A 22,568-nucleotide genomic window follows, 5' to 3' on the forward strand; every position below is an offset into this window, starting at 1 on the left:
GTGGCAGATATCACGACAAAAATTGCGATGAAGATTCATACTCATCAAGTAGAGCTTTTGTTACCTTAAAAGAAGTTTAAAAGTAGCACTCAGTAAAATTGCCTTACTTCTTAAGTAGTTCTTGTTCTTTATTTTTTTTCTTTCTTATTTATTTTTCTGGTTATTTTCTAGTTAAAAAAAATACGTTTACATAATTTCACCTAAATCAAATTAGTTTTTATTGTCACGTCAAAAATAATAATGGTAAAGTTAGAAATAAGATAGTAGCATTCCATAACTTAAAGCAGCAATTACTGTACACGATGATTTTCCTTTCTATGATTTCTTGAAGAGAACTCAGAATTTTAGTTGAGCAATCAAATCTCATAGACTCATAAAGAATCGTCTTTTTTTTTTTAATTTTCATTCATATTTGATAAATAAATAAATAATCTATATCAGATTTTTTTTCTATGAATATTCTTAATTTGGAAGAATATTTAATTTTGGTGTGAAATTTGTGTGATGGGGTGGTGCTTCTAGACGAATATAATCATACAAAATTCCTTGAAAGGGACTTGAATTATTGGGTTGTGAAAAAAAGATTGAATTATTTCCCTGTGCAAGAAGAGTGCCTTTTATATCAACGTTGAAAAGCCAATAGAACCCATGAATTCCATGTCTAGCTATGGTGTTTTCTGATCCAATAACTCCACTTGTAAATAATGGTGGATTTGCTTCTGATGAATTCTTCACCCGAATCTAGCTCATTACATAAAAGCAAAAAAAAATAAAATAATAATAAATAAATAAAATAAAATAAATAATAATATATAATCCAAAAGTACTTAATAAGTATTAATTCAATATGTTCATTACACATCATTAAGCATGCATAGTTATTATTTTAACCGGATCCAACTTGGTTACTATAATTTTGTTTTGATTTAATTATTTTGTAAATCTCTATAATTTTATTAAATTTTTAATTAAATTTTTATATTTTTTAATTGAATTTTTACACTGATTTTAATTTTGTAATTAGATCATTTTCATGTTAAAAATTTTAAAATTAACATAATATTTTTCTCAAAATATGTGATCAAAAATCTAATTAGGTTTTTAATTATGAATACCTTCAATTTGCAAAGAAATATTCAGTTAATTCTAGTATATTTTACACTAAAAATGACTTAATTATAAAATTAAAAATAATGTAAAGATTCAAATAAAAAATATATAAAAATCTAATTACAAATTTGATAAAACTATATGGACTAACAAAATAATCAATCTTTTTGTTTTATGTAATTGTGTTAACTTTTACACAAATAATTGATCACATGTTATTATTGTTTATAAATTAAAATTTTTTTCGTTATAAACGTTATTAGCCTTAAATAATTTTATTTACAAATTTAAATTAAGTAGGGTTATATGATTAATTTTATGTTTGATATACAAGACTTCTAAAATTGTAATGAATACATCAATTAAACAAACTGAAGCATATTTTTGTTTTATTCATTATTACTTACCTAACATGTTAATATAAATTAGATATCCATATTTTAATATGAATGAAAAGTTGAAAATTTAGGTAGCGTTAGTTTTGCAGTACTTGGACAGAGACTGAGAGACTGAGACACAGTATTATGTTTGTGGCTTAGACTGGTACTAAAATTTCTGTCTCTGTCCCCAAAATTTCAGTATTTCAATGCCTCCAAAATGTAGGGACACAGGGGACTGATATTTTTAGAAACAGAGACTGAAACTTTAATAACATTTTATACCTAAAATACTTTTATTTTAATTAATTAATTCCAATTTTATTCTTTGTGCAAATTAAATTAGAGTTTTATTCTTGTTTCAATTTTTGTCTCTCACTTTGCACCAAACAGAATATTAAAACTTATTTCAGTCTCTATCTCTTAATCTCTGTCTCCCAATCTCAATCTTTCAGTATCTGTCTCTCTACCAAACGCTACCTTATATACCTGTAACTCGGCATAATGTACAGAGGCCAGAGCCACTCGCAATTTGTAAGTTCCATTGGCATTCACATTTTCCAAATTGAAATTAATTTGCCAAGTGGTTGCTTGGTATGTCTTATTTCCCTTCTTCCTAACAAATATCAAAATAATTGTTAACGAAAATTTTGATAAAATTATAATTTAATAATTAAAAAATTATTAAAAAATATTTTTAAAAAATTAATTATTATTTTTTTAAAATACTTTAATAAAAATATAATTTAATTAATAAAAAAATAATTTATTAAAAAATATTTTAATAAATAAAATTTAAAAAAAAAAAATAAATTTTTATTAAAGAATATTTTTTATAAAAAATAATTTATTTTTTTAAAATAGATAAAATTAATCTTAGTTAATACAAAAAATTTAAAATAAATTAAAAAATAGATTTTTTTAAAGTTATAAGAGAAGAAAATATATATTTTATAAATAGAAGAAAAGAAAATATTATTTTAGGTTTTTAGTATTTCTGAAGAGAAGAGAGTAGAATTTTTTCTAATTATAATTATAAATGAGACTATACTCACATGAAACCTATCTCAAAATAAAATCTTATCCTCAAATTGACATTAAAATACATAAAAAATATTAAAAAATATTATTATATTTTTAAAATGTGGATCAGAACACACGTTGGTTAAATCTTAACAATAATTATAAATGAGAATATAATCACATGAAACATATTTGAAAATAAAATCTTATCCTCAAATTGAGATTGGCAAAATAAAAGACATGAAAAATAAAACAAACCTGTTAACCTGAGCAAAGAACCAATCTTTTGTATAGTCACTTGTGCCAACATTGTATACTAAGTCTTCTTTTGGATACAAATCAGCATATCTCTCCCACAACCCATATTGCCTATACCTGCTACCCAATCAATTATTAGAATTTCATGTTAATCAATTTCAGGGCGGAGTTAGATGAAATATTAGAGGAGGCCAAAAATATTTATACAATAAAATAAAATTAAAATAAAATTTTAAGGGAGACTAAACTGAAATTTACATATAATTTACATGTAAAAAATTAAAATTAGGGGAGCCGTTGCCCCCCTTTCTATGTATATAGCTCTGCCCCTGATCAACTTGTTTACACACTTTTTAAATTCAAATGTAGATATAATAAAAGAGTTTAATTTTAATACACTGATAGTATAAAGTATTTTATATAGTCGTTCAATCACATCTGTTTTTTTGAATGACTATTCACCGATCGACATAAAAGATAATTATTTTTGACAATATATTATTATTAAATGTATATATAAAATTAATTTTGTATTGACAGTGTATCAAAAATTAAATATTTAATAAATTAGTAAAAATCGAGTAGAGTGAGTTTATAGTTTATCGAACCTAGTAGTGATAAAATACAAATTAAAAAAAAAATACTTTTTTTAGATGTACAATTTTTTTTTAATTGTCACTATTAAAAGTTTAGTATATTCTATGAATTTTAAAAGGATGGATAAAAAACAAAAAGTAAAATATACTAATTACATTATTTGTCTAAAAAAGTACTAGTAATAAATTTTAAAGGTTATACAGAGGGATTATAATATTATATTGCATGCCAATTGTGAGAAATTAAAGAAGAATATATGAACAAACCTATCTGTATGGTTGACATAAATTCTGTTAATGTATTTGGGGTTAGGATCAGGAACATAGAACTCAGCAGCAGAACGATCAGGTATACCTATTTCCCACAAAGTAGCACCTTCTCTTAGTGCCTCATAAACAATTTCACCCACATTAACTTCACTCCCTGACAAAATAATAAAACATATTTAATATTAAAATATTTTTTAAGACTTACTTTTTTTAAGGACTTTAAAAATCAATCACAATAAATTTTGGAAAACTTTTTTTTTGTATTTTTTTATTTAAGAAGTTATAAATTAATTACAAAAGCTTTCAAAAGCCTAAAGTAATAATTTGTTTATTACCTGAAGTTATGTTAATGACTTTATCATATTTATAGTCACCAATGTATCCTTTGACCCAGGAGTAGACATTATATTTCCCAGGGAGTATGTTAGTAATTGAGAAATAGCCTTTATCATCAGTAATGGTCCAAAATTGATAACCCTGTCAAGAAATTAGATTAAAAGAAAGTTAGTTTCTACATAATTGATAATTTAAATAAAGTAGTATATTTAAAAGGTTTAATTATTTATGTTAGTCTTTGTAGTTTTATTAAATTTGTAATTAGACTTTTATAAATATTTTGGAGTCTCATTAGAAACAGACTTGAGATTAGTCAAGACTTGAAAGTCAATAATAAATAAAACGGAGAAGTTTAGTTTATAAAAAGCTAAGCTACTTAATAAAATTAGTAAGTTGGTGATCATTAAAACAGTATTAAATAGTCTATCGATATATTATTTGATTTTATATAAAATATGAAAGACTATTACTGAAAAAATAATTTCAATATAGAGAACTTTTTTATGGAGTAAAGAAGATTGGAGGAATGGTATAACATTGGTAAGATAGAAAGTGGTGTAAGCTCCTAAAATGTTAGGTGGAGTCTGAGACGCAATGATTCATAACACAACATTTCTATTTAAGTGGTAGTGGCAGTTTATAAAGGAGTGTCCGTTGTGAAAAAAGGTGATATGTTCCAATAATAATCTAAATCTTAATGAGCTGTTATCATTTCAGGAATTACTTACTAGAAGGAGTCCATAGAAGAATATCAGTCAACTACAATTTAGGAAGCAATATGTAAAAGATAAGATGGTTACTAGTTTGTTTATGAAAGTTGGTGATGGAAGAAGAACTCGATTCTGGGAGGATATTTGGCTACTTTGTGGTTCATTGAAAGATTAGTTTCCAAATTTTTTTTATAGGAGATTGTAAATTTTGGAATGGATTAGAGAGAATTTGAAACTTTTAATGAAGGCGAGAGCTTTTTCAATGAGAGTTGAAACTTGTGAATCAATTACATGATATTTTGAGGCCAGTTAAGCTAGCGAATGACAGAGAGGATAGAATTATATGAAAGTTTGATAGACAAGAAGTATTTTTTACAAACTCATTTGTGCATGTGTTATAAACGCTTCCGAAGGACGTAACAAGTTACAGTTTACTAGGTCTATTTGAAAAGGGTTAGTTCCACCAAGAGTATAGTTGTTTATTTAGTTTGTTTTCATAAGCAGGGTGAATACGAAGGAAAGGTTGAGTTGGGTCGAAATTGTTAATTAGAAAGATAATGTATGGGTATTATGTAACAAGGATGTTGAATATATTCATCACTTATTTTTTGGCCGTGAATTTACTTGGCAGGTATGGTGTGCATAGATATCAAATTTTGGTAAATAATGATCTTTTTCGAAAACGTTGAAGGAATATTTTTAAAGATGAACAGAAGTAACAAATAGAAAGGAAGAGCGCAACAATGTGTTTCTTTGCGATCATCTGAATAGAAATGAGTAGAAGGATGTTCCAGAATGAAGAAAAATGTGTTCACGAAATTATTAATATATCTTTTCTTAGCTACAAGGAGTGGAGGAGTGTGGATCTCTTTTGTTGAAGACAATGACAAAAATGACAATGGGATAAAATTTGGTGGTGTTATTATTATTTATTTTTTGTGAAAGGGAGTATATATTAAAATTAGAGATGACCCGTAATATCCAAAAAGGCCAAATTAGTTACAATTGATGGAGATTCTTCCACCCAAATTATATTTGGTGTAAATAGAGCTAATCTTGCTAAGTTATTTGCAATTCTATTACCATCTCTCCTAATATGAGAGATTTGTCTACTTCTGAACTTATACAAAAGTCTTTTGTAGTTTGACACTATAAGCCCAAGATTGCTTAAGAAGGGGGTGTCTTTCTCTATAGCCCTGATTACGTTTATGCTATCCCCTTTCACCAAAAGGTAGAAAAAAAAAAACAGCCTTCCAAAGCCAGATTCAAACCCAAAAAATATGCCATTACTTTTGCCTCCTCTATCAAATAGGTAGTTGAAATATCCCACATGGCTGCCAGCATAATAACTCTTTCATGGTTCCTAATAACTGCTCCTGCTCTAACCTTTTCCTCTTCTGTGCAAGATGCATCGAAATTGGGCTTGTAGAGATTCGGCGGTGGTGTCTTCCAAGACGACACACTATTGCTACCTGGAGGTGGCTCTATGGATGTCGTGGCAGAGGCTTCTCTGAGCTTGGTAAGCTCCCGAAACTTAGATGATGCCATATCAATGATCTCCTTCATGTCCATTAATTTTCCTTTAAAAATTAATTTGTTCCTTTCCCACCATAATCCATGGAGGCACTCTAGGAAGAGACCCCTGAATTCTTTATGGATTCTCCCCAACATCTTTTCAATCCACCTTCCTATTGATTGTTCTGTTTTTTGATCTGTTCTTAGGTTGAAAGGCGATAAAAACCAGAATCTTTGTGTCTAAGGGCTGTGCAAGATGCATCGAAATTGGGCTTGTAGAGATTCGGCGGTGGTGTCTCCCAAGACGACACACTATTGCTACCTGGAGGTGGCTCTGTGGATGTCGTGGCAGAGGCTTCTCTGAGCCTGGTAAGCTCCCGAAACTTAGATGATGCCATATTAATGATCTCCTTCATGTCTATTAATTTGCTTTTAAAAATTAATTTGTTCCTTTCCCACCATAATCCATGGAGGCACTCCAGGAAGAGACCCCTGAATTCTTTATGGATTCTCCCCAACATCTTTTCAATCCACCTTCCTATTGATTGTTCTGTTTTTTTATATGTTCTCAGGTTGAAAGGCGATAAAAACCAGAATCTTTGTGTCTAAGGGCAGTCTCTGAATAGGTGAATATCTGTCTTTTCTCCCTTCCAGCATTTGGAACAAAGGTTTATGTCTTTGATTCCTCTTTCTTTCAAGTTGGATTTTGTGGGTAAAGCACGTGAGATTAATCTCCAAACAAAATTTAAAGTCCTTTGCCTTGCTTTGATTTTCCAAAGTTCTTTTCAAGAAAAGTTCAGATGCTGGTTTGTATTGCTTCCTTATGCTGAATTTTCGGGTTGGGACCTAATGAGATGGTATACCTTTTTAACCTCAAACTCTCTTATTCTAGAATATTTTCAATAGTAGCAATATTCTTGCTGGTTAATGTCAAGAAGTAGTTTTAGAATTTGTTCGTCCTCAAATTGTAAGAAAATCTGTTTAATGATCTCATCCTTCCATATTAATGAGTCTTGATCGATGAGGTTTTTCACTATGGCTTCCTGATCAAAATTAGAGCAAGGACTTCAGATTTTGAAACCATTTTGATGAGGAAGCCATGGGCCGGGTCACCCCAAATTCTTGTTCTGCCCGAACCAATTCTTCTCAGCCCTCCTAAATCAAGAACCCACTTAGCAGACCAAATGCTCTTCCAAGTATAGCTAAGCATATACCCAATTTTAGACTTCAGAACATTTCTTCTGTTAAAATATTTATCCTTTAAGGTCCTTGTAGCTAGAGAGTCGGAATTCTTGATGAGTCTCCAACCTTACTTGGCTAAGAGCGCTTGGTTGAAAGCTTCAAAACTTCTAAGTCCTATTCCCCCTTCCTCCTTAGATGCACATAGGTTTGATAACTTTATCTAATGAATCTTTCTCTCTCCATTTTTGCTCCCCCAGTAGAATTTGCTAATGAGGCTTTCGATATGTTGGCAAAGACTCTTGGAAAGTTGAAAACACCCCATAATGTATGAGGGTATGGCTTGGGTAATAGATTTGATGAGCACTTCTTTTCCCACTCTAGAGAGACACTTTTCCTTCCATCCCTTTAACGTCTTCCAAACTCAATCTTGCACAAAATAAAAAATTTGGTTCTTTAACCTACCCACAAAGGTTGAAATTCTCAAATATTTTGAGTGATTCTCCACTGACTTTATCTCTAACCATTCTTGTATAAGCTTTTGTCTGAAAGGAGGCACATTTCGGCTAAAGGAGGGTTTGAATTTTTCCAAGTTAACTCTTTGTCCGAAAGCCATTTGGTAGGATTGAAGGATGTTTTTGATCTCTGTTATGTCTTGGTCTGATGCTCTCGCAAAAATTATGCTATCGTCCACAAAGAAAAGGTGAGAGATCTCTGGGACTTGTCTTGCAATCTTGATACCTCGAATAGCCTTCCTTTCTTGAGCTTTTATAAGCAGCTCCGAAAATACTTTAGTACTAAGGATAAACAGATAGGAGGATAGCAGGTCTCCTGACCCTATCTAATGCCCCTAGATGGGGTGAACTGCTTAGATAGTGTCCCGTTTATGAGAATTGAAAAAGAAACTGAGTTGATGCATCTTTCAATTAGTTCTGTCCACCAATCTGGGAAGCCCATGGCCCTGAGAACTTCTATCAAAAAATTTCATTTAAATTGATCATAGGCTTTTGTCATGTCCAGTTTTAATCCCATATAATCTTTGCTGCCCGTTTTCTTCTTTCTCATGAAATAGAAAATATCAAAAGTAATAAGCCCATTGTTAGTGATCAGTCTCCCGGGAACAAAAGCACTTTGAAAACCGTCCATAATTTTAGGTAGGACTAGCTTTAGTCTATTGGCTATAGTCTTCGTTGCTATCTTGAAAATGACATTGCATAAAGAGATTGGTCTGAATTCTCTTGTGTGCTTCAGATTCTTTGTCTTAGGAATTAGGCATATGTGAGTCTTGTTTAGTTCTGTTAGGTCACCTCCTTTGTTAATATAATTTAGCACCCAATTAGTTTTATCTTTCCTAACTACATCCCACATTTTTTGGTAGAACAGAGCTGGTAATCCATCCGGACCCGGGGCCTTTGATGGGTGTATCTGGTTTAATACTCTTTTGACCTCTTCTTTTGTGAACTTTTTTATCTAGTGTATTAAATACCTCTTGTGATATTCTCCCCCTCACTACATCAGCCATCTGTTCCACATTTTCTGTGCTCTCTGCCCTGAGAAGATTTTTGTAGAAGTCAACCATGATTTCTTTCATCTTTTCCTCCTTTTCAAAAACAATTCCAGCCTCATCGGTGATTCTTTCAATCTGATTTCTCTTTCCTCTTTGGGCTACGTTTTGATGGAAAAACTTGGTATTTTTTTCACCGGACTTTAGCCAAGTAGCCCGGGATCTTTGTGCCCACCAAACTTCTTGGTGCAGAAGGTCATCTAAATCAGCTTGAATCTCCTTTACTTTTTTCATTGTGTCCTCGGTTTGAGTAAGAGCTGTTAGCGAATCTAGTCTTCTTTGTTTCTCATTTATTTTCTTTGGGATTATCCCAAAACTTGCCTTCCCCCATTCGGTTAGGACTCTTCCACAACTCTCTATTCTTCCATTGATCTGATTTGAGTTGCTATTCCATGCTCTTTTCACCACATCTTTGCATTCCGGATTTCCTAGCCACACCTCTTCAAACTTGAATAGTTTGGGCCTTTTTCTTCTCTTCAATGTCTCTCCTTTTACATCAATGAGAATGGGACAGTAATCAGATTGGTATCTTTGGAGATGTCGTACTACCACTTCTAGGAAGGCTTCTTTCCAGTCTATAGATGCCACTGCCTTGTCCAGTCTTTCCTGAATGCTTGCAACTCCTGTTTGGTTGTTCAACCATGTAAAAGCGTGTCCTACAAAATCCAAATTAAGTAATTAGTTGATCTGCAAAGTCTCTTGAAATCCTTTTACCTGAGTGTAAGTGACTGGTAAACCTCCTTGCTTCTCCTTTTGTTCAAGAACTTGATTGAAATCACCGAAGACAAACCATGGTATGTTTTGGTCTTGTCCAAGGATGTTCAAAAGATTTCATGATTCATGTTTATTTATTGTTTCTGGATTGCCATAGAATCCCGTAACTCTCCAAATATGCTCACTCTCTTCTGCTTTAACCTCTATGTCTATGTGGTTTAGGGACATGGAAGAAAATTAATCTGGATAGAATTGTCCCACAGAACTACAAGGCCCCCTGCTCTACTTCTACTTTTCCCGGAACAATCAACTTCTGCAATGTTCATCATTCCTCCTCTGTTTCTTATCCTATTTAATTCATCTACTTTTCTCCTAGTCTCCATTAGGAACACCAGGTTGGGAGCTTGTTGTTTTAAGAGCTTGTTTAAGGCTCTCACTGTCTATGGGTTCTCAAGTCCATGGCAGTTTCAACTTATAAGTTTCATTGGTTTAGGCAGGGCTGCTACCTTGCAGCCTCTGCCTCTCTTCCATTTTATTCTCTTTTTTATTGTTTTTTGTTGGGGCCTTCCTCTTCATCGGACTTCATGACATCCTTCTCTTCATTTCTTCTTTTCTTTGATTCAGTTTCTAGCTTTGCTTGAATTATGGGTTTGGCTTGGTTTGTTCTTCCGAGTCTCTTCCATCTTTTTTTACTGTCTACTTAGACAACTTCTTTATTTTCTCTTTTCTTTTTTTTTTTGTCATTTGTGCTCTTTTCACTTTCTGTTTTCTCCTTTACAATCTCTTTTTGTTTTATTGCTCTGTCAACCTGCCTAACTTTTTTTGCATTTTTGCTTTCTTCTTGCACCTTTTCTTGCTCTTCTGCTTTTTTCTTCGTCTCTTTCCTGGTTACTTCAGCTTCTTTTTCTTCTGATGGATTCTTTATCTCTTTCACTGTTAGGTTGGCCATTTGCTCTTGCACACTCCCTTTCTCTATGTGTTTTTTTCCTGTTTGGACATTGTTCCTTCCTGGTGCCATTTGTTTTTGTTCGTTTTGCTCTATTTTGATTTTTGTAATTTCAGCTCTGATCCAGGGACCCAGCCTTTTGTCTTTGAGCTGTTGTCCACTTCTTCTGCATTCTTGCAGGATGCTTCATCGTATCCTATTCTTCCACAAAAATAACAGCAAGTGGGTAATCTTTCATATTTGAAGTCCATCCATGTCTGGCCATCTTGTTTTCTCCCCATCTGTATGCCCTTCTTTATAGGTTCCGTTAGTTTTATCCATATTGTCGCTTTGATAAAAGTTTCTTTACCAGGGCCGGCTATAAATAACTCGCAGTCAATGACATCTCCTACTTGAGCGGCTATCTTCCTTCCCAAAATTGTGGTCTTGCAGTGTTTTGGCATATTCCAGATCTAAAGTTTGATCTGTACTTTTGAAAAATCCATATCTGCTGGATTGGTTCCTCTTTCTCACTTTCTGGTCAGTAGCCATGAGTTCTTGAAAGTCAAAGGTTTCCCTTTTAGCACTTTTTTCATGTCAGCTTCCTTTTGAAAGAAGAACTGGTACAGTTTTGGCTTGATTTCTTCCATTCTAAAACCTTTTGATTTTTTTTCAGATGTTGTACATAGCAGTCTGCACCCATATTGGGTTGATGGACTTTTCTGTGATTAGCTTTCCTATCATACTGTGTTTGCATTTTTCTATACCCTCCTCTACATTTTCTCTTCAGGTGTGTCTTCTGCGTGTATTGTATTTTCCTTTTCATATTCGATTGCTAATGTTTCTATTGTCAGGACTTGGCCGTGGAGATCAACACGAAGGCGATTAATCACGATTTGCGAAGGCAAACGGCATTATTCACTACACTACTTGAAGCTGTCGGGTGTTACCCTAGCAGAACTTACAAGAAAAGAGGATGTCTCTAAGGCATGTTAATTTACTTTCTTTTTTCTTTTTAATAATATCCTGCTTGTGACAATTTGGTGTTGTTATGTTATTTGATTGTTTGGCTGTTGCTTTATGTGTTTGTTCTGTTTTCGCTTCATTTTATTGTGTTGAACTCCTTTGTTTCAATTTTTTTCTTTTAATTGAATTTTTACACTATTTTTAGTTTTTTAATTAGGTCCTTCTTAGTGTAAAATATTATAGTTAAATAAATATTTTTCTGCAAATTAAATGTATCTATAATTAAGAACTTATTTTAATGTTTGGCAACATATTTTTTTTTAAAAATATTCTGTTAATTTTAACATTACATGAAAAGAACTTAATTATAAGTTTAAACGCGTGTAAAAATTTAATTAAAAATATAGATATTTAATTATAAATTTAGTAAAACTATAAAGACTAATAGAATAATTAAACTTATTTGAAATAAAATCAAATCATGTAATACACTACTTTATTTAAATTGATGATTACTTTTAAAGAGAAAAAATAAATGCAAATAAGTTGGTTACCTTGGATTCCCTTTGCCAAGAGCCAGGCTCTCCTGGAGAAGCTAATCCCACAGAAGCACTGCTAACTGGGATGAATGCATCACTCATGTACCTTTGCATTTTTAATTATACATCAATACACCCAAAATTAAACTTTATAAAGTTCCATTTCCAATAACAATTATGTTCTTTGTACTTTAATTTCTTTTTTTTTTGAATTTTAGTCAAAATACTTTCTATTATCTGATATAATTTGAGATTTATTCGCGTGAATTCATTATCGGATATAAGAAAAACGTGGAATTTCTAATTCCTAACAAGTAAAATTCATTGAATTTGAAAAGGATGTCAATAAATACCTGATCCGTTATTAGTTAGTCAATATTGGATAATTACAATTAAAATATATCTTTTTTAATTTTTTTTTAATTTTTCACGCTATTTTTTAGTTTAATAGGTTAAGAATTTATTTGTTGCGGATTTAAATTTTATTTAATAAGTTGTTGCAAATCAATAGATTGTTATTAGAAATCAAATTTTCAATACTTACTTAATTAAATAAATAAGTTAATTATTTGACTAATCAAAATTAATTTATTTGAATTGTCACGTGAGTTCAGCAAAAAAAAAAAGAGGTAACAATAAATGGAATTTGAATCCTCTAAATTTTGAATTTCACTTTAAAGAGTAAAATATGATCTCTTACAATTTATTTTATAGGTGAAATAAAAAAAAATAAAAAAAATATTCAATAATAAAAAATCATACTTTATTCTTTAAAATAAAAATCTAAAATTTAGAGGATTCAAGTCCAAATAAATGAGTACCTGTCACGGACAAGCAATCTTCCTTCAACTTGACCCCTTTGCTCAGCTTTCACAAAATCCTCTGAAGCTGGAAACTTATAGGGCCAGCTTTCAATTTCATTCACCATCTGAACATTATTATTTTATTTTGATTTTTCAGTTTTTTCTTATATAGAGTAAAATAAAACAAGAGTAATCGCTTCAATGTTTTTGAAAAAAAAATATTAAATTTTATAGGATATTGAAAACATTTTATTCTTCTTTAGTCACTTATCCTATTTTCTGAAAACATTTTTAATATTTTTTTCACTCAACAATCTATAAATCTAACAAAATATTTTTTCTAGAAATTATTTTTTTAGAAATGTATGAAGTTTTCAAAAGTCTACCTGTTGTCTGGCGTCGTCCCAGAGCCCTGTTGGGCTTTCTCCATTAGAGAGTGAATTAAGATATATAAATATGGGCCCATATACTTTCTTCCAGGCTTCATTGGGCCTAAACCTCATTATCAGATCTACCCCGGAATAGTGTGTGCTATGAAATACCTACAAATAATATAAATTTTGAAATATTATATCGACTCATATTCTATCCATTCTTCAACGAAATATGAATAAAATAATTTTAGTAGAATTTTACATTTTATTCTCGTATGTATACATAATATATTTGTAGGATCAAACGTAAATAATACTCCAATGTAACAAAGATTTATACGATGTTAATGAGTTATAATTCAAATGACATAAATCTTTCCATACTCATATAAGAGGTCGTAAATTCAAATCTTTTTTATTTTCAGTAAAAAAACAAAGATTTATACGATTATTTCGACAGATTAATAATTAATCTGTCATAAATTTAAATTTTATCTAAAAATTTGTTTTTAGCCATATAAACAATTTTTTTTTTCAATAATATACTACTCGATTAATCTAAGTTGGTTATTTATTTATTTTTTTATTTTAGATTATCTTTTTCACTAGTGTAGTAAGATGAGAGAGCTTACGGATAAGGAAGTGGGGCCGACGTGAGAAGCGAGATATTGTTTGAGGGGGCCGCCGGATCGGAACTCATTGCTTGGGGTGATGATCCAGAAGCCGGTGGATTTGGGTGGATCCATGGATATCCAACCATGAACTTCGTTGTTTCTGCTCTCACATGAATATTGATACTTGTCATCCACCTAAGTTCAACCAGCAAAATTTAAATAAATAAATAAATAAAACAAAGCATTAGGTCCACAACCAAAAAAAGAATTTCCACTCAATAAAAGTGCAAATGTGATTAAAAAAAGTCCGTTTAGCAAGTTTTAAAAATTATTTTTTTAAATTTTTAACTTATGATAAATAGTAGTATTAATTTTTGGTGTAATTTTTAAAATGAAATTATAATTTTTTTAAAAAATATTTAAGTGTTTATAGAGAAGTTAAAAAATGACTTCTTTCATAATAATTTTTTTATCACATTTTTTTAAAATACGTATTTTTAAAACTAAAAAATCAAATATAAAATAATTTATTATTATTTTTAATATAAGTATTATTGTTTAAGTTATTTTTTTTTTAAAAAATTAATTAAACTATTTATTCAAATTTAACCTAAGTTTAAAACACTAGAGTAAAGAGTCCTTTTCATTTTATTAAGATAAATTACTTAATTTTGGATACCAAAGAGCCCTTAATAATAAAAAAAAAAAAACCTATGACACTGCAAATTAGTGGGGTAAGCATGTTTGTAGAAATTAGTAATTTAAACAAAATAAAATTAAAATATTTAAAATATAAATTAATCAATTAAAAACAAAAGAAATTACCAACACATAAAAAGAAGAAACCTTGAATTATTTGTTAAGAAATGAATATTATTATTACCTCTCCTTTGAATTGAGGCTCAATAGGATTGACAAGCAAGACAGCTTCAGGATAAGCAAGAACTTGGCCTCTTCCTTCTTCTCTATCATCAGGAAGAGGCATAAATCTCTGTCTGTCCCCTGCTACCACCATGTAATGGAACCTTACCAATTATCAACAAAATCATCAAAATATTATTAGTTACAATATAAACGACCCTTAATTAGCTTTTTTCTTATCATGAAAATATTTGTTCCCAACGCCCATCCTAGAATAAATAATTTCATAATGTGTTGTTAAACATTTAGATTTAATTTTTGTTATCCTAAAAAAAGAATTTAAACATAAAGACAAATAAAGGATAAAGTAAATTTATACAAATTTTGTAGGCAAACTAAAAAATAGAGGCTTTTATGTGAAAAAACAACATTTATATACATCTTATTAATTTTTGAAAGGTTTAATTAATCGTTATAATTTTATTAAATTTGTAATTAGAATTTTATATTTTTTTAATTAAATTTTTATATTATTTTTAATTTTGTAATTAGGTAATTGTCATTGTAAAAAATATTAGAATTAATAAAATAACTCTTTACAAATTGAAAGTATCCACAATTAAAAATCTAATTAGATCTTTGATCATATATTTTTTAAAAAAAATATTTCGTTAATTTTAATATTTTTAACATAAAAATAATTTAATTACAAAATTAAAAATAGTATAAAAATTTTATTAAAAAAATATAAAAATTTAATTATAAATTTAATAAAATTATAAAAATAAAAAATAATTTCATGTCATTTTTTGAATTTTTTATTTGATTGCTGATTCATAAATTAAATTCATAATTTAATAAAGTTTTGAGAGTGTGACGTACTTGTCCTTTCTAAGCTTGAAAGCAATCCTTGTATTGGAGAGATTGAATCCTGGCCATTCATCCAAATGCTCGTATATTGCATAGGTATAGAACCCCGACGACCCACTAACCATTACAAACCTGTTTTATTTTGTTTTGTTTTGTGTAGACAATTTATGTATTATGGACAAATAATAATTAATATAAAAAGTTTATATAATTATTATATTTTAAAAAATGTTCATTTTAATTTTAGTGTAAAGTCAGATATTTTTCAAAATATAATACCAGATTAAATCAAATATGAATTAGAAAGTATTCTTTGAAGGTATCTATTATCTAACAACTAAAATATAGGCTGAACTACTTACTAATAAATGTTTACAAGATCCAAAATTGTTTTAAATATTGCCGTAAAAAACAGAATAAAAAAGGAGTAATATCTCAAATTGATCTTTAATAATTTTTGTATTAAAAAAAAAGTCTTTTCCCAAAAGAAAATTGAGAAATTAATTTTTAAATTTTTTAGAATATCAAATAGATTAGCCTCTAATAATATAAAAAGACAAATTAACCTCTAATATTTTAAGAAAGTGATAAATTAGTTTTTAATTTTTTTTTTATAAACATCATGATTAAAATATATTAAGAGTAAGCAATTACACTGTTAGTGAGTTGACAAAGTTTGTTAGAATCACACACAAGATATGAACTACCATACTTATCACTATAAATACTCTATTCTCTATTGTAGTAAGTGTGATTAATATACTTCTTATCAAAGTAATATAATTTCATTTTTTCTCTAATTCACTTTATTCTTTTCTTCTCTTTCTAATTTCTGTTTCCTTTCTACACTAAGTCTCTAATATCTTTCTTGGTATCAGAGTATATGTTCTGATTCATAGATCCTGTTAATCCAACCATGACTTCTGCAAATTCAAGTTTTTTTACTGTTTCGATGAAATCGAAAATAGCAATTAATAATATTTTCCTTCAAATTATATGACAACAACTTTGTATTGTGGAAGCACCAGGCTCTTGCATTTTTTAAATCAAATGGCCTCAAATATTATCCTAACATAAAGAAAATTTCTAAGAGATACGAATTTGAAGAGGACAAGCTCGTCGAAATTGAATCGAAAGAGTTCTGCAGTGGGAGCAGGATGATCAATTTCTAATGGCATGGTTCTTTGTCTCAATAGATCCGAGCTTTACAAGCTTACTGATGGAGTGTGAATTCACATGCAAGATTTGGTCCAAATTATATAAATATTTTTCGAAGAGATTGAAATCGTAGGTGAAACAACTGAAAACGCAGGTAAAGGCTGTGAAATTTCAAAGTTCGGTGTCCGACTATATGGCACGGATCAAGAAAATTACCAATGCTTTCTCAACCCTAGGAACACCTCTGTCCAACGAAGAGTTTGTTGATGTTGTGGCTCAAAGTTTAACCGAAGATTACAGTGCCTTTCTCACTAAAGCTAAGACAATCACCGAAAGTGAAGTAGAAGTGTTGCCAGTGAATCCAGATGAGCTAGTTTAGAGGTTCAAAAAGGTGAAATTAAGATCTATGCCAGTGCATCTGTCTTAGTCCAGTGAAACTAAGCCAGATTCAAGTGAGAGGCGACAAGGTCAACAATAGTACCACGATTATCAGCATCAAGGCTTTCAGGAACAGCAAGTCTATCAAGATCGAGGTCAAGGCTTCAGAGAATAATACGAATTTACCGATACTTTTTATGTTCATACCTTATCTGTTATCTGTCAATACCAAATTTAATCTCTCATAGTCTGAGCCTGTAATGAGATTGTTGTTGTTGAAGGTCAGATGATGTGAGGTACCAGTGTCCAGGTACCAAACCTTATCGGTAAGAAGAGTGGTTGGTGGTGCAGCAGCTACGAGAGCCTTAGCCTGCTGACCGTGTGATAAATGTGGTTGATGGAACGAGTAAGATGGAGGTGCAGGTGAATGAGACACAGAGCCATGTGGATTCAAATAGTCTTGATTGCACCTATGGAAGCACTTTCACACTGTGTGACCAACTCTCCCGCACAGCTGACACTTCTGGAGCCATAGAAATTGGATCGACCTCCTCTAAAGCCACATCCTTGGAACTTTTGGCACTAAACTACAATTTCTTAAGAACCTTTAGTTGCTCATGTTTTCATCAACTCAGACATTACCAATCTTAAAGTTTAGTTTCAAGCCCCAAAAATGTCTTTTCCTTGGTTATTCATCATTCTACAAGATTTTAGATGCATGGACAGCTTCTGAAAAGTCTACATCTCTGGACATGCGCTCTTTGATGAAACCGAGTTTCCTTATAACTTTATGTTCCCTCACACCAACCACAAACTCTCCAGCTTGGTTCTGCATCTTTCCACCTTCACCACCATCTCTTTCATACCAATTGCATCCCTGAGTACTCTACCTTCTCCACCTCTATATCCTACTCCTCCTGTTTGTGTGTCTGACCCTTCCCCTATCCCCAGGTCATCCAAGTTATTTCTTAGTATTTGGTGCCATTCCCACCTAATCCCAGGTTTCAGGGACTATTGCCAATACTGATTATGTTGATACTTGTTCTTTACCTAGCAAACAAATTATGTTCCTTGTATTTCTGTGTTTTTCTCAGGTACTGCAAGATTAGCTACTAATGCTGGAGCTGCACCAGCCATGGATCTTGGCCGCATTCACCCTACGGTGACTAGGATTAGAGCTGGTATTTTTAAGCCGAAAGTGCTAGCATCTCTGGTTCCAGAGCACTAGCCATGCCCCATTGGAAGGCGGCAGTGGATGAAGAGTATGCTACTCTCTCATTTGCCACAAACCTAGACACTAGTTCCGACCACACTTGCTATTGCTGCATTGAGTGTAAGTGAGCTTTTCAGGTGAAATGTCAACCCGATGGCCGAGTACAAAATACAAAGCAAGACTCGTCACAAAAGGGTTCCATCAACGAGAGGGGCTAGACTATGATAAGGTTTTCAGCCCGGTGGCCAAGCCGGCCACTGTGCGGATTGTCTTATTTGTTGACATAACTTTTGGGTGAAAAATCCGGTAGTTTGACTCAACAATACATTTCTGAATAGGGATTCGTCTGAAATAGATTACATGGTTCAACCTGACAGCTATATGTTTAGTTCAAGATTGGTTTTGCAAACTTGACAAGGCACTTTATGGCCTCAAGCAGGCTCCTCAGGCTTGGTTCCTCAAGCTCAATGAGGCTTTAAATAGGTTTCGTTTCTCTAGCATCATGTCGGACCCGTGCCTATTTGTTCATCACTGCTCCAGCTCCACCATTTACCTACTCAGCTATGTCGACGACATTCTTGTAATAGGAAACAATCCCTCTGAAGTCAATACTCTTATCAAGCAACTTGATGTAGTTTTTACACTAAAAGACCTGAGTGAAATGAGTTCCTTTCTAGCGCTTGAGGCAGTAACAACCTCAAATCAGTGTATGATCTTGTGGCAGTCTAAATATATTAATGATCTTTTGAAGCGAGCACACTTGGCTAATGTGAAACCAGTTGCAACCCCATGATAAGTAGCTTAAAACTATCTGCAGCTGGAGACACTCCCTGCAAAATCTTTTTCTCTATCGCTCGGTTATCGAGGGTGGACTTCAGTATGTCAGATCACACAGCTGGATATTACCTATGCAATCAACAAAGTCTCGTAGTATATGCACTCCCCGTCTGAGCTGCAATGAAAGGCAATCAAACGCATTTTGCGATACTTGGCTGGTACATCTGAAATAGGGATCCATATTTATAAAAATTTGGAGTTCTACATTATTGCCTTCTGTGACTCAGACTGGGTAGCGGACCTTGACGATCGAAGATCCACCACCAGGTACTGTGTTTTCCTAGGCAATAATCTCATATGCTGGTCGAGTAGGAAGCTAGTTGCTGTCTCACACTCAAGTGCAGAAGCAGAATTTCATACTTTAGCATAGGCAATGACTAGGTTCATATGGTTACAAAAGCTGCTGTGTGAAATGCATCTTCCATCAGGTCCTATTCCATTCTTTTTTGTGACAATCGAAGTATCGTACTGATGTCGAAGAATCCCATCCTTCACCATAGGTCCAAACACTTTGAAATAGACCTGCACTTTTGTTCGTACCAAAGTTGTCCAACAACAAGCTCATGTGGTTCATATACTTTCTCATGATCAAGTGGCCGATGTGCTAACCAAGCCAGTGTCTCAGGCACAGTTTCTCAATTTCAGACCTAAACTTTGGGTAGCCTCGCCACCACTCTCTGGTTGAAGGAGAATGTTAGGAGTTATATAGAGAAAGCAGTTAGACAGTTTGTGAGCTGACAGAATTTGTTAAAATTTACACACAAGGCATGAACCACTATATTTATCATTATAAATACTCTACTTGCTATTGTAATAAGTGTGATTAATATACTTTTTTATGAAAGTAATATAATTCTATTTTTTCTCTGATTCACTTTACTCTTTCTTTCTCTTTTTCACATTTATTTTCTTTCTATTCTAAGTTTCTGGTACCTTTTAAGATATTAAATTGTCTAAAATTTTTTATTTGTCATGGACTAACTTTTCAAATATTTTTATAAGGTTAAGAGATTAATTCGTCATTTCTTTATGTTAGAAACTAATTTATACTAGAATAAGTGATTAAGGGTCAATATAAAATATAACTAAAAAATATTGAGACATGCATGCTATCTTATTCTTAACTATATATAAAGGGAATACGACATAGATTGGTTTTCAATTTTCTATTTTAAAATATATTTTATTATATATAATTCTTAAAAAAAATCCTTTTTATTATGTTAAATACTTGAATCCAACACTTTTGACTAAGTTATAAACAATTTACCATTCTAATTAATTCTATTTTTACTATTTTATATATATTTTATAAATAAAAAGTAAATCAACAGACACATTAATGCCTATTAATACACTAATGTATATAATAAAATCACTTATCTGAAAAAGTTTTTTGGGTTTAAAAACTAAATTTTAGATTTTCTTTCTTTTCCTGTTAATCTTATCTTATTTTTTTTTTTGGAAGAATAATAATTAAATTTTAAATATTTATTCATAAAAACTCTAATATTATGGATAAATTTATTTTTTCAAATAAATAAAAATATATAAACGAGTATATATTTAACACGAAAAATACAATAATATAGGTTTAATTATTCTATTTTTTATAGTTTTGTAAAATTTTTAATTAGATTTTTATATATATTTTTTCTTTTAATTGGGTCCTGCACCAAATTTTTTTTCAATTAAGTCTCTTTTGATAGTTATTGACTTAATTGTATAGGGACCCAACTAAAAAAAAATTGATACAAGAACTTAAATAAAAAAAAATATAGAAACTTAATTAAAAAAAAATTAATACAGGATCCAATTAAAAAAAATTATAAAACCTAATTAAAAATTTTACCAAGATTAATAAACCAATAATATATATACAAGCTATAAAGTCGAATTAAAGAACCTTTTATCAATGTTGAGTGGGGGATACAATCCCTGAAGAGAAGAATTCCACATTCTTGTGAATGATAGCTCCACTTGTTCCTCATTTTCCACTATCACACTCATATTTGTAGCTTCCATTCTGCACAAAACATTCTCAAAGTTTTACTTAATTACACATGACTTATTATATTTCTTAATAAAATAGACCTTAATTTTAATGTACTGATAGTATAAAATATTTTATATAATCGTATAATTATATCTATTTTTTTAGATTATTATTCACTTGATTAATATAAAAAGTAGTTATTTTTACTAATTAAATACATGTATAAAACTATTTTACATGACTGTATATCAAAATTAAATTTAAAAAAATAATACAAAATATAAAATATAAAGCCGTGAATCGAATAATCTCACATTCTCACCTGTCAAATTCACCTTTTTTCCTCTTTGACTTACCTTCATCCCACACCATATCGAAGTACCTACACACATTGATTCCAAGGAAAAATTAATTAATTTCTTATTTCTAAAGAAAAGAAGAATTTGTTGTTGCACTTATCGAGTAACATTCGAAAACTATATTAATTGTTACCCTCGGTTAGATTCCTTGTTAAGAAGTTCAAGCAAATTGTCGATTCCATTATACCGAATCTCTGTAACAAATCCTTCAGGATTTGATATAGTGACCTCAACTATGCCATTATCCATAACCACCTGCGCCACGCCAAAAAAAATTAAATTTAAATTAGTGAAACAAATCAAATCATAGTTAAGCTGAAAATAAATAAATAAATAATTTTGAAAAAAATTGGAAAGCGCAGAGAGAAGAAGACATTGATGAAAGGAAGTGGATTACATGTTTATCGTGAATGTCCAAGCGCATCCCTGAGGATCACACACTATAAATTAGTCTCTTCAAATTCTGATGAAAAAGAGAAAGAAGAAGAAGAAAAAAAAGAGAGAAACCTGATGAATAGGTAAAAGAAGAGATGAAGAAGAGGAAGAGGAAGAAGAAGTAGTTGTTCATAGTTGTTGGTGGTTGAAAAACGTTGCTTTCTGGTTGCTCCTCGTTACCGTTGTTTTTGTCTTTGTATTTTCATTTTGTCTGTTGCTCTGAACTCTGAAGAAAAGCCATTTATGTCTTCTTCATTCACATGGCTATAGCTATGGCGGAAAAATATGGAAACTCCTCCTTTAAGGGTAAGCATTTTAGACATACCTGAATATATTATATTTATTGTTTTCCTTTTTGTGAAAATCTCATTAGATTTATGTCATTAGATAATATATAAATAGTGAATTTAAAATATAAATCAAATTAAATTTTTTTTACACTACATAAAAATTAATTCAAAAAAATAAATATAAAAAAATATTTTTTTATTTTTTAGATTCCTACTTATTTTCTTAATAATTACTATTAAGTATCGAACTTTTTAATTTTAATATGGAGAGATGATTGATGTATAACAGGTTTATGGA

General features: G+C 30.8%; 1 protein-coding gene across 4 annotated transcripts; it reads right to left on the reverse strand.

Moving 5' to 3' along the window:
- Nucleotides 1-368: 368 nt before the first annotated feature.
- Nucleotides 369-22,259, reverse strand: LOC112706270 (uncharacterized). 4 transcript variants are annotated; one of them, XM_072200751.1, is made up of 16 exons: nucleotides 22,053-22,259; nucleotides 21,943-21,971; nucleotides 21,679-21,800; nucleotides 21,509-21,568; nucleotides 21,097-21,216; nucleotides 15,617-15,721; nucleotides 14,757-14,898; nucleotides 13,892-14,068; nucleotides 13,272-13,427; nucleotides 12,904-13,010; nucleotides 12,098-12,188; nucleotides 3,970-4,111; nucleotides 3,632-3,788; nucleotides 2,769-2,885; nucleotides 1,977-2,103; nucleotides 369-741 (listed from the first exon to the last, which is right to left on the reverse strand). In XM_072200751.1, the coding sequence occupies exons 1-16, from the start codon at nucleotides 22,111-22,113 to the stop codon at nucleotides 463-465; spliced, it is 1,992 nt and encodes a 663-aa protein (XP_072056852.1). In that variant the 5' UTR covers nucleotides 22,114-22,259; the 3' UTR covers nucleotides 369-462. The 4 variants fall into 4 exon arrangements, with proteins under 4 accessions (XP_072056852.1, XP_025613262.1, XP_029144185.1 ...); XM_025757477.3 differs by having other exon boundaries at nucleotides 15,617-15,736; XM_029288352.2 differs by lacking the exon at nucleotides 15,617-15,721.
- Between the last annotated feature and the right edge of the window lie 309 nt (nucleotides 22,260-22,568).

Source organism: Arachis hypogaea, chromosome 8 (genome assembly GCF_003086295.3).
Source record: "Arachis hypogaea cultivar Tifrunner chromosome 8, arahy.Tifrunner.gnm2.J5K5, whole genome shotgun sequence".
NCBI classification, from domain to species: Eukaryota; Viridiplantae; Streptophyta; class Magnoliopsida; order Fabales; family Fabaceae; genus Arachis; species Arachis hypogaea.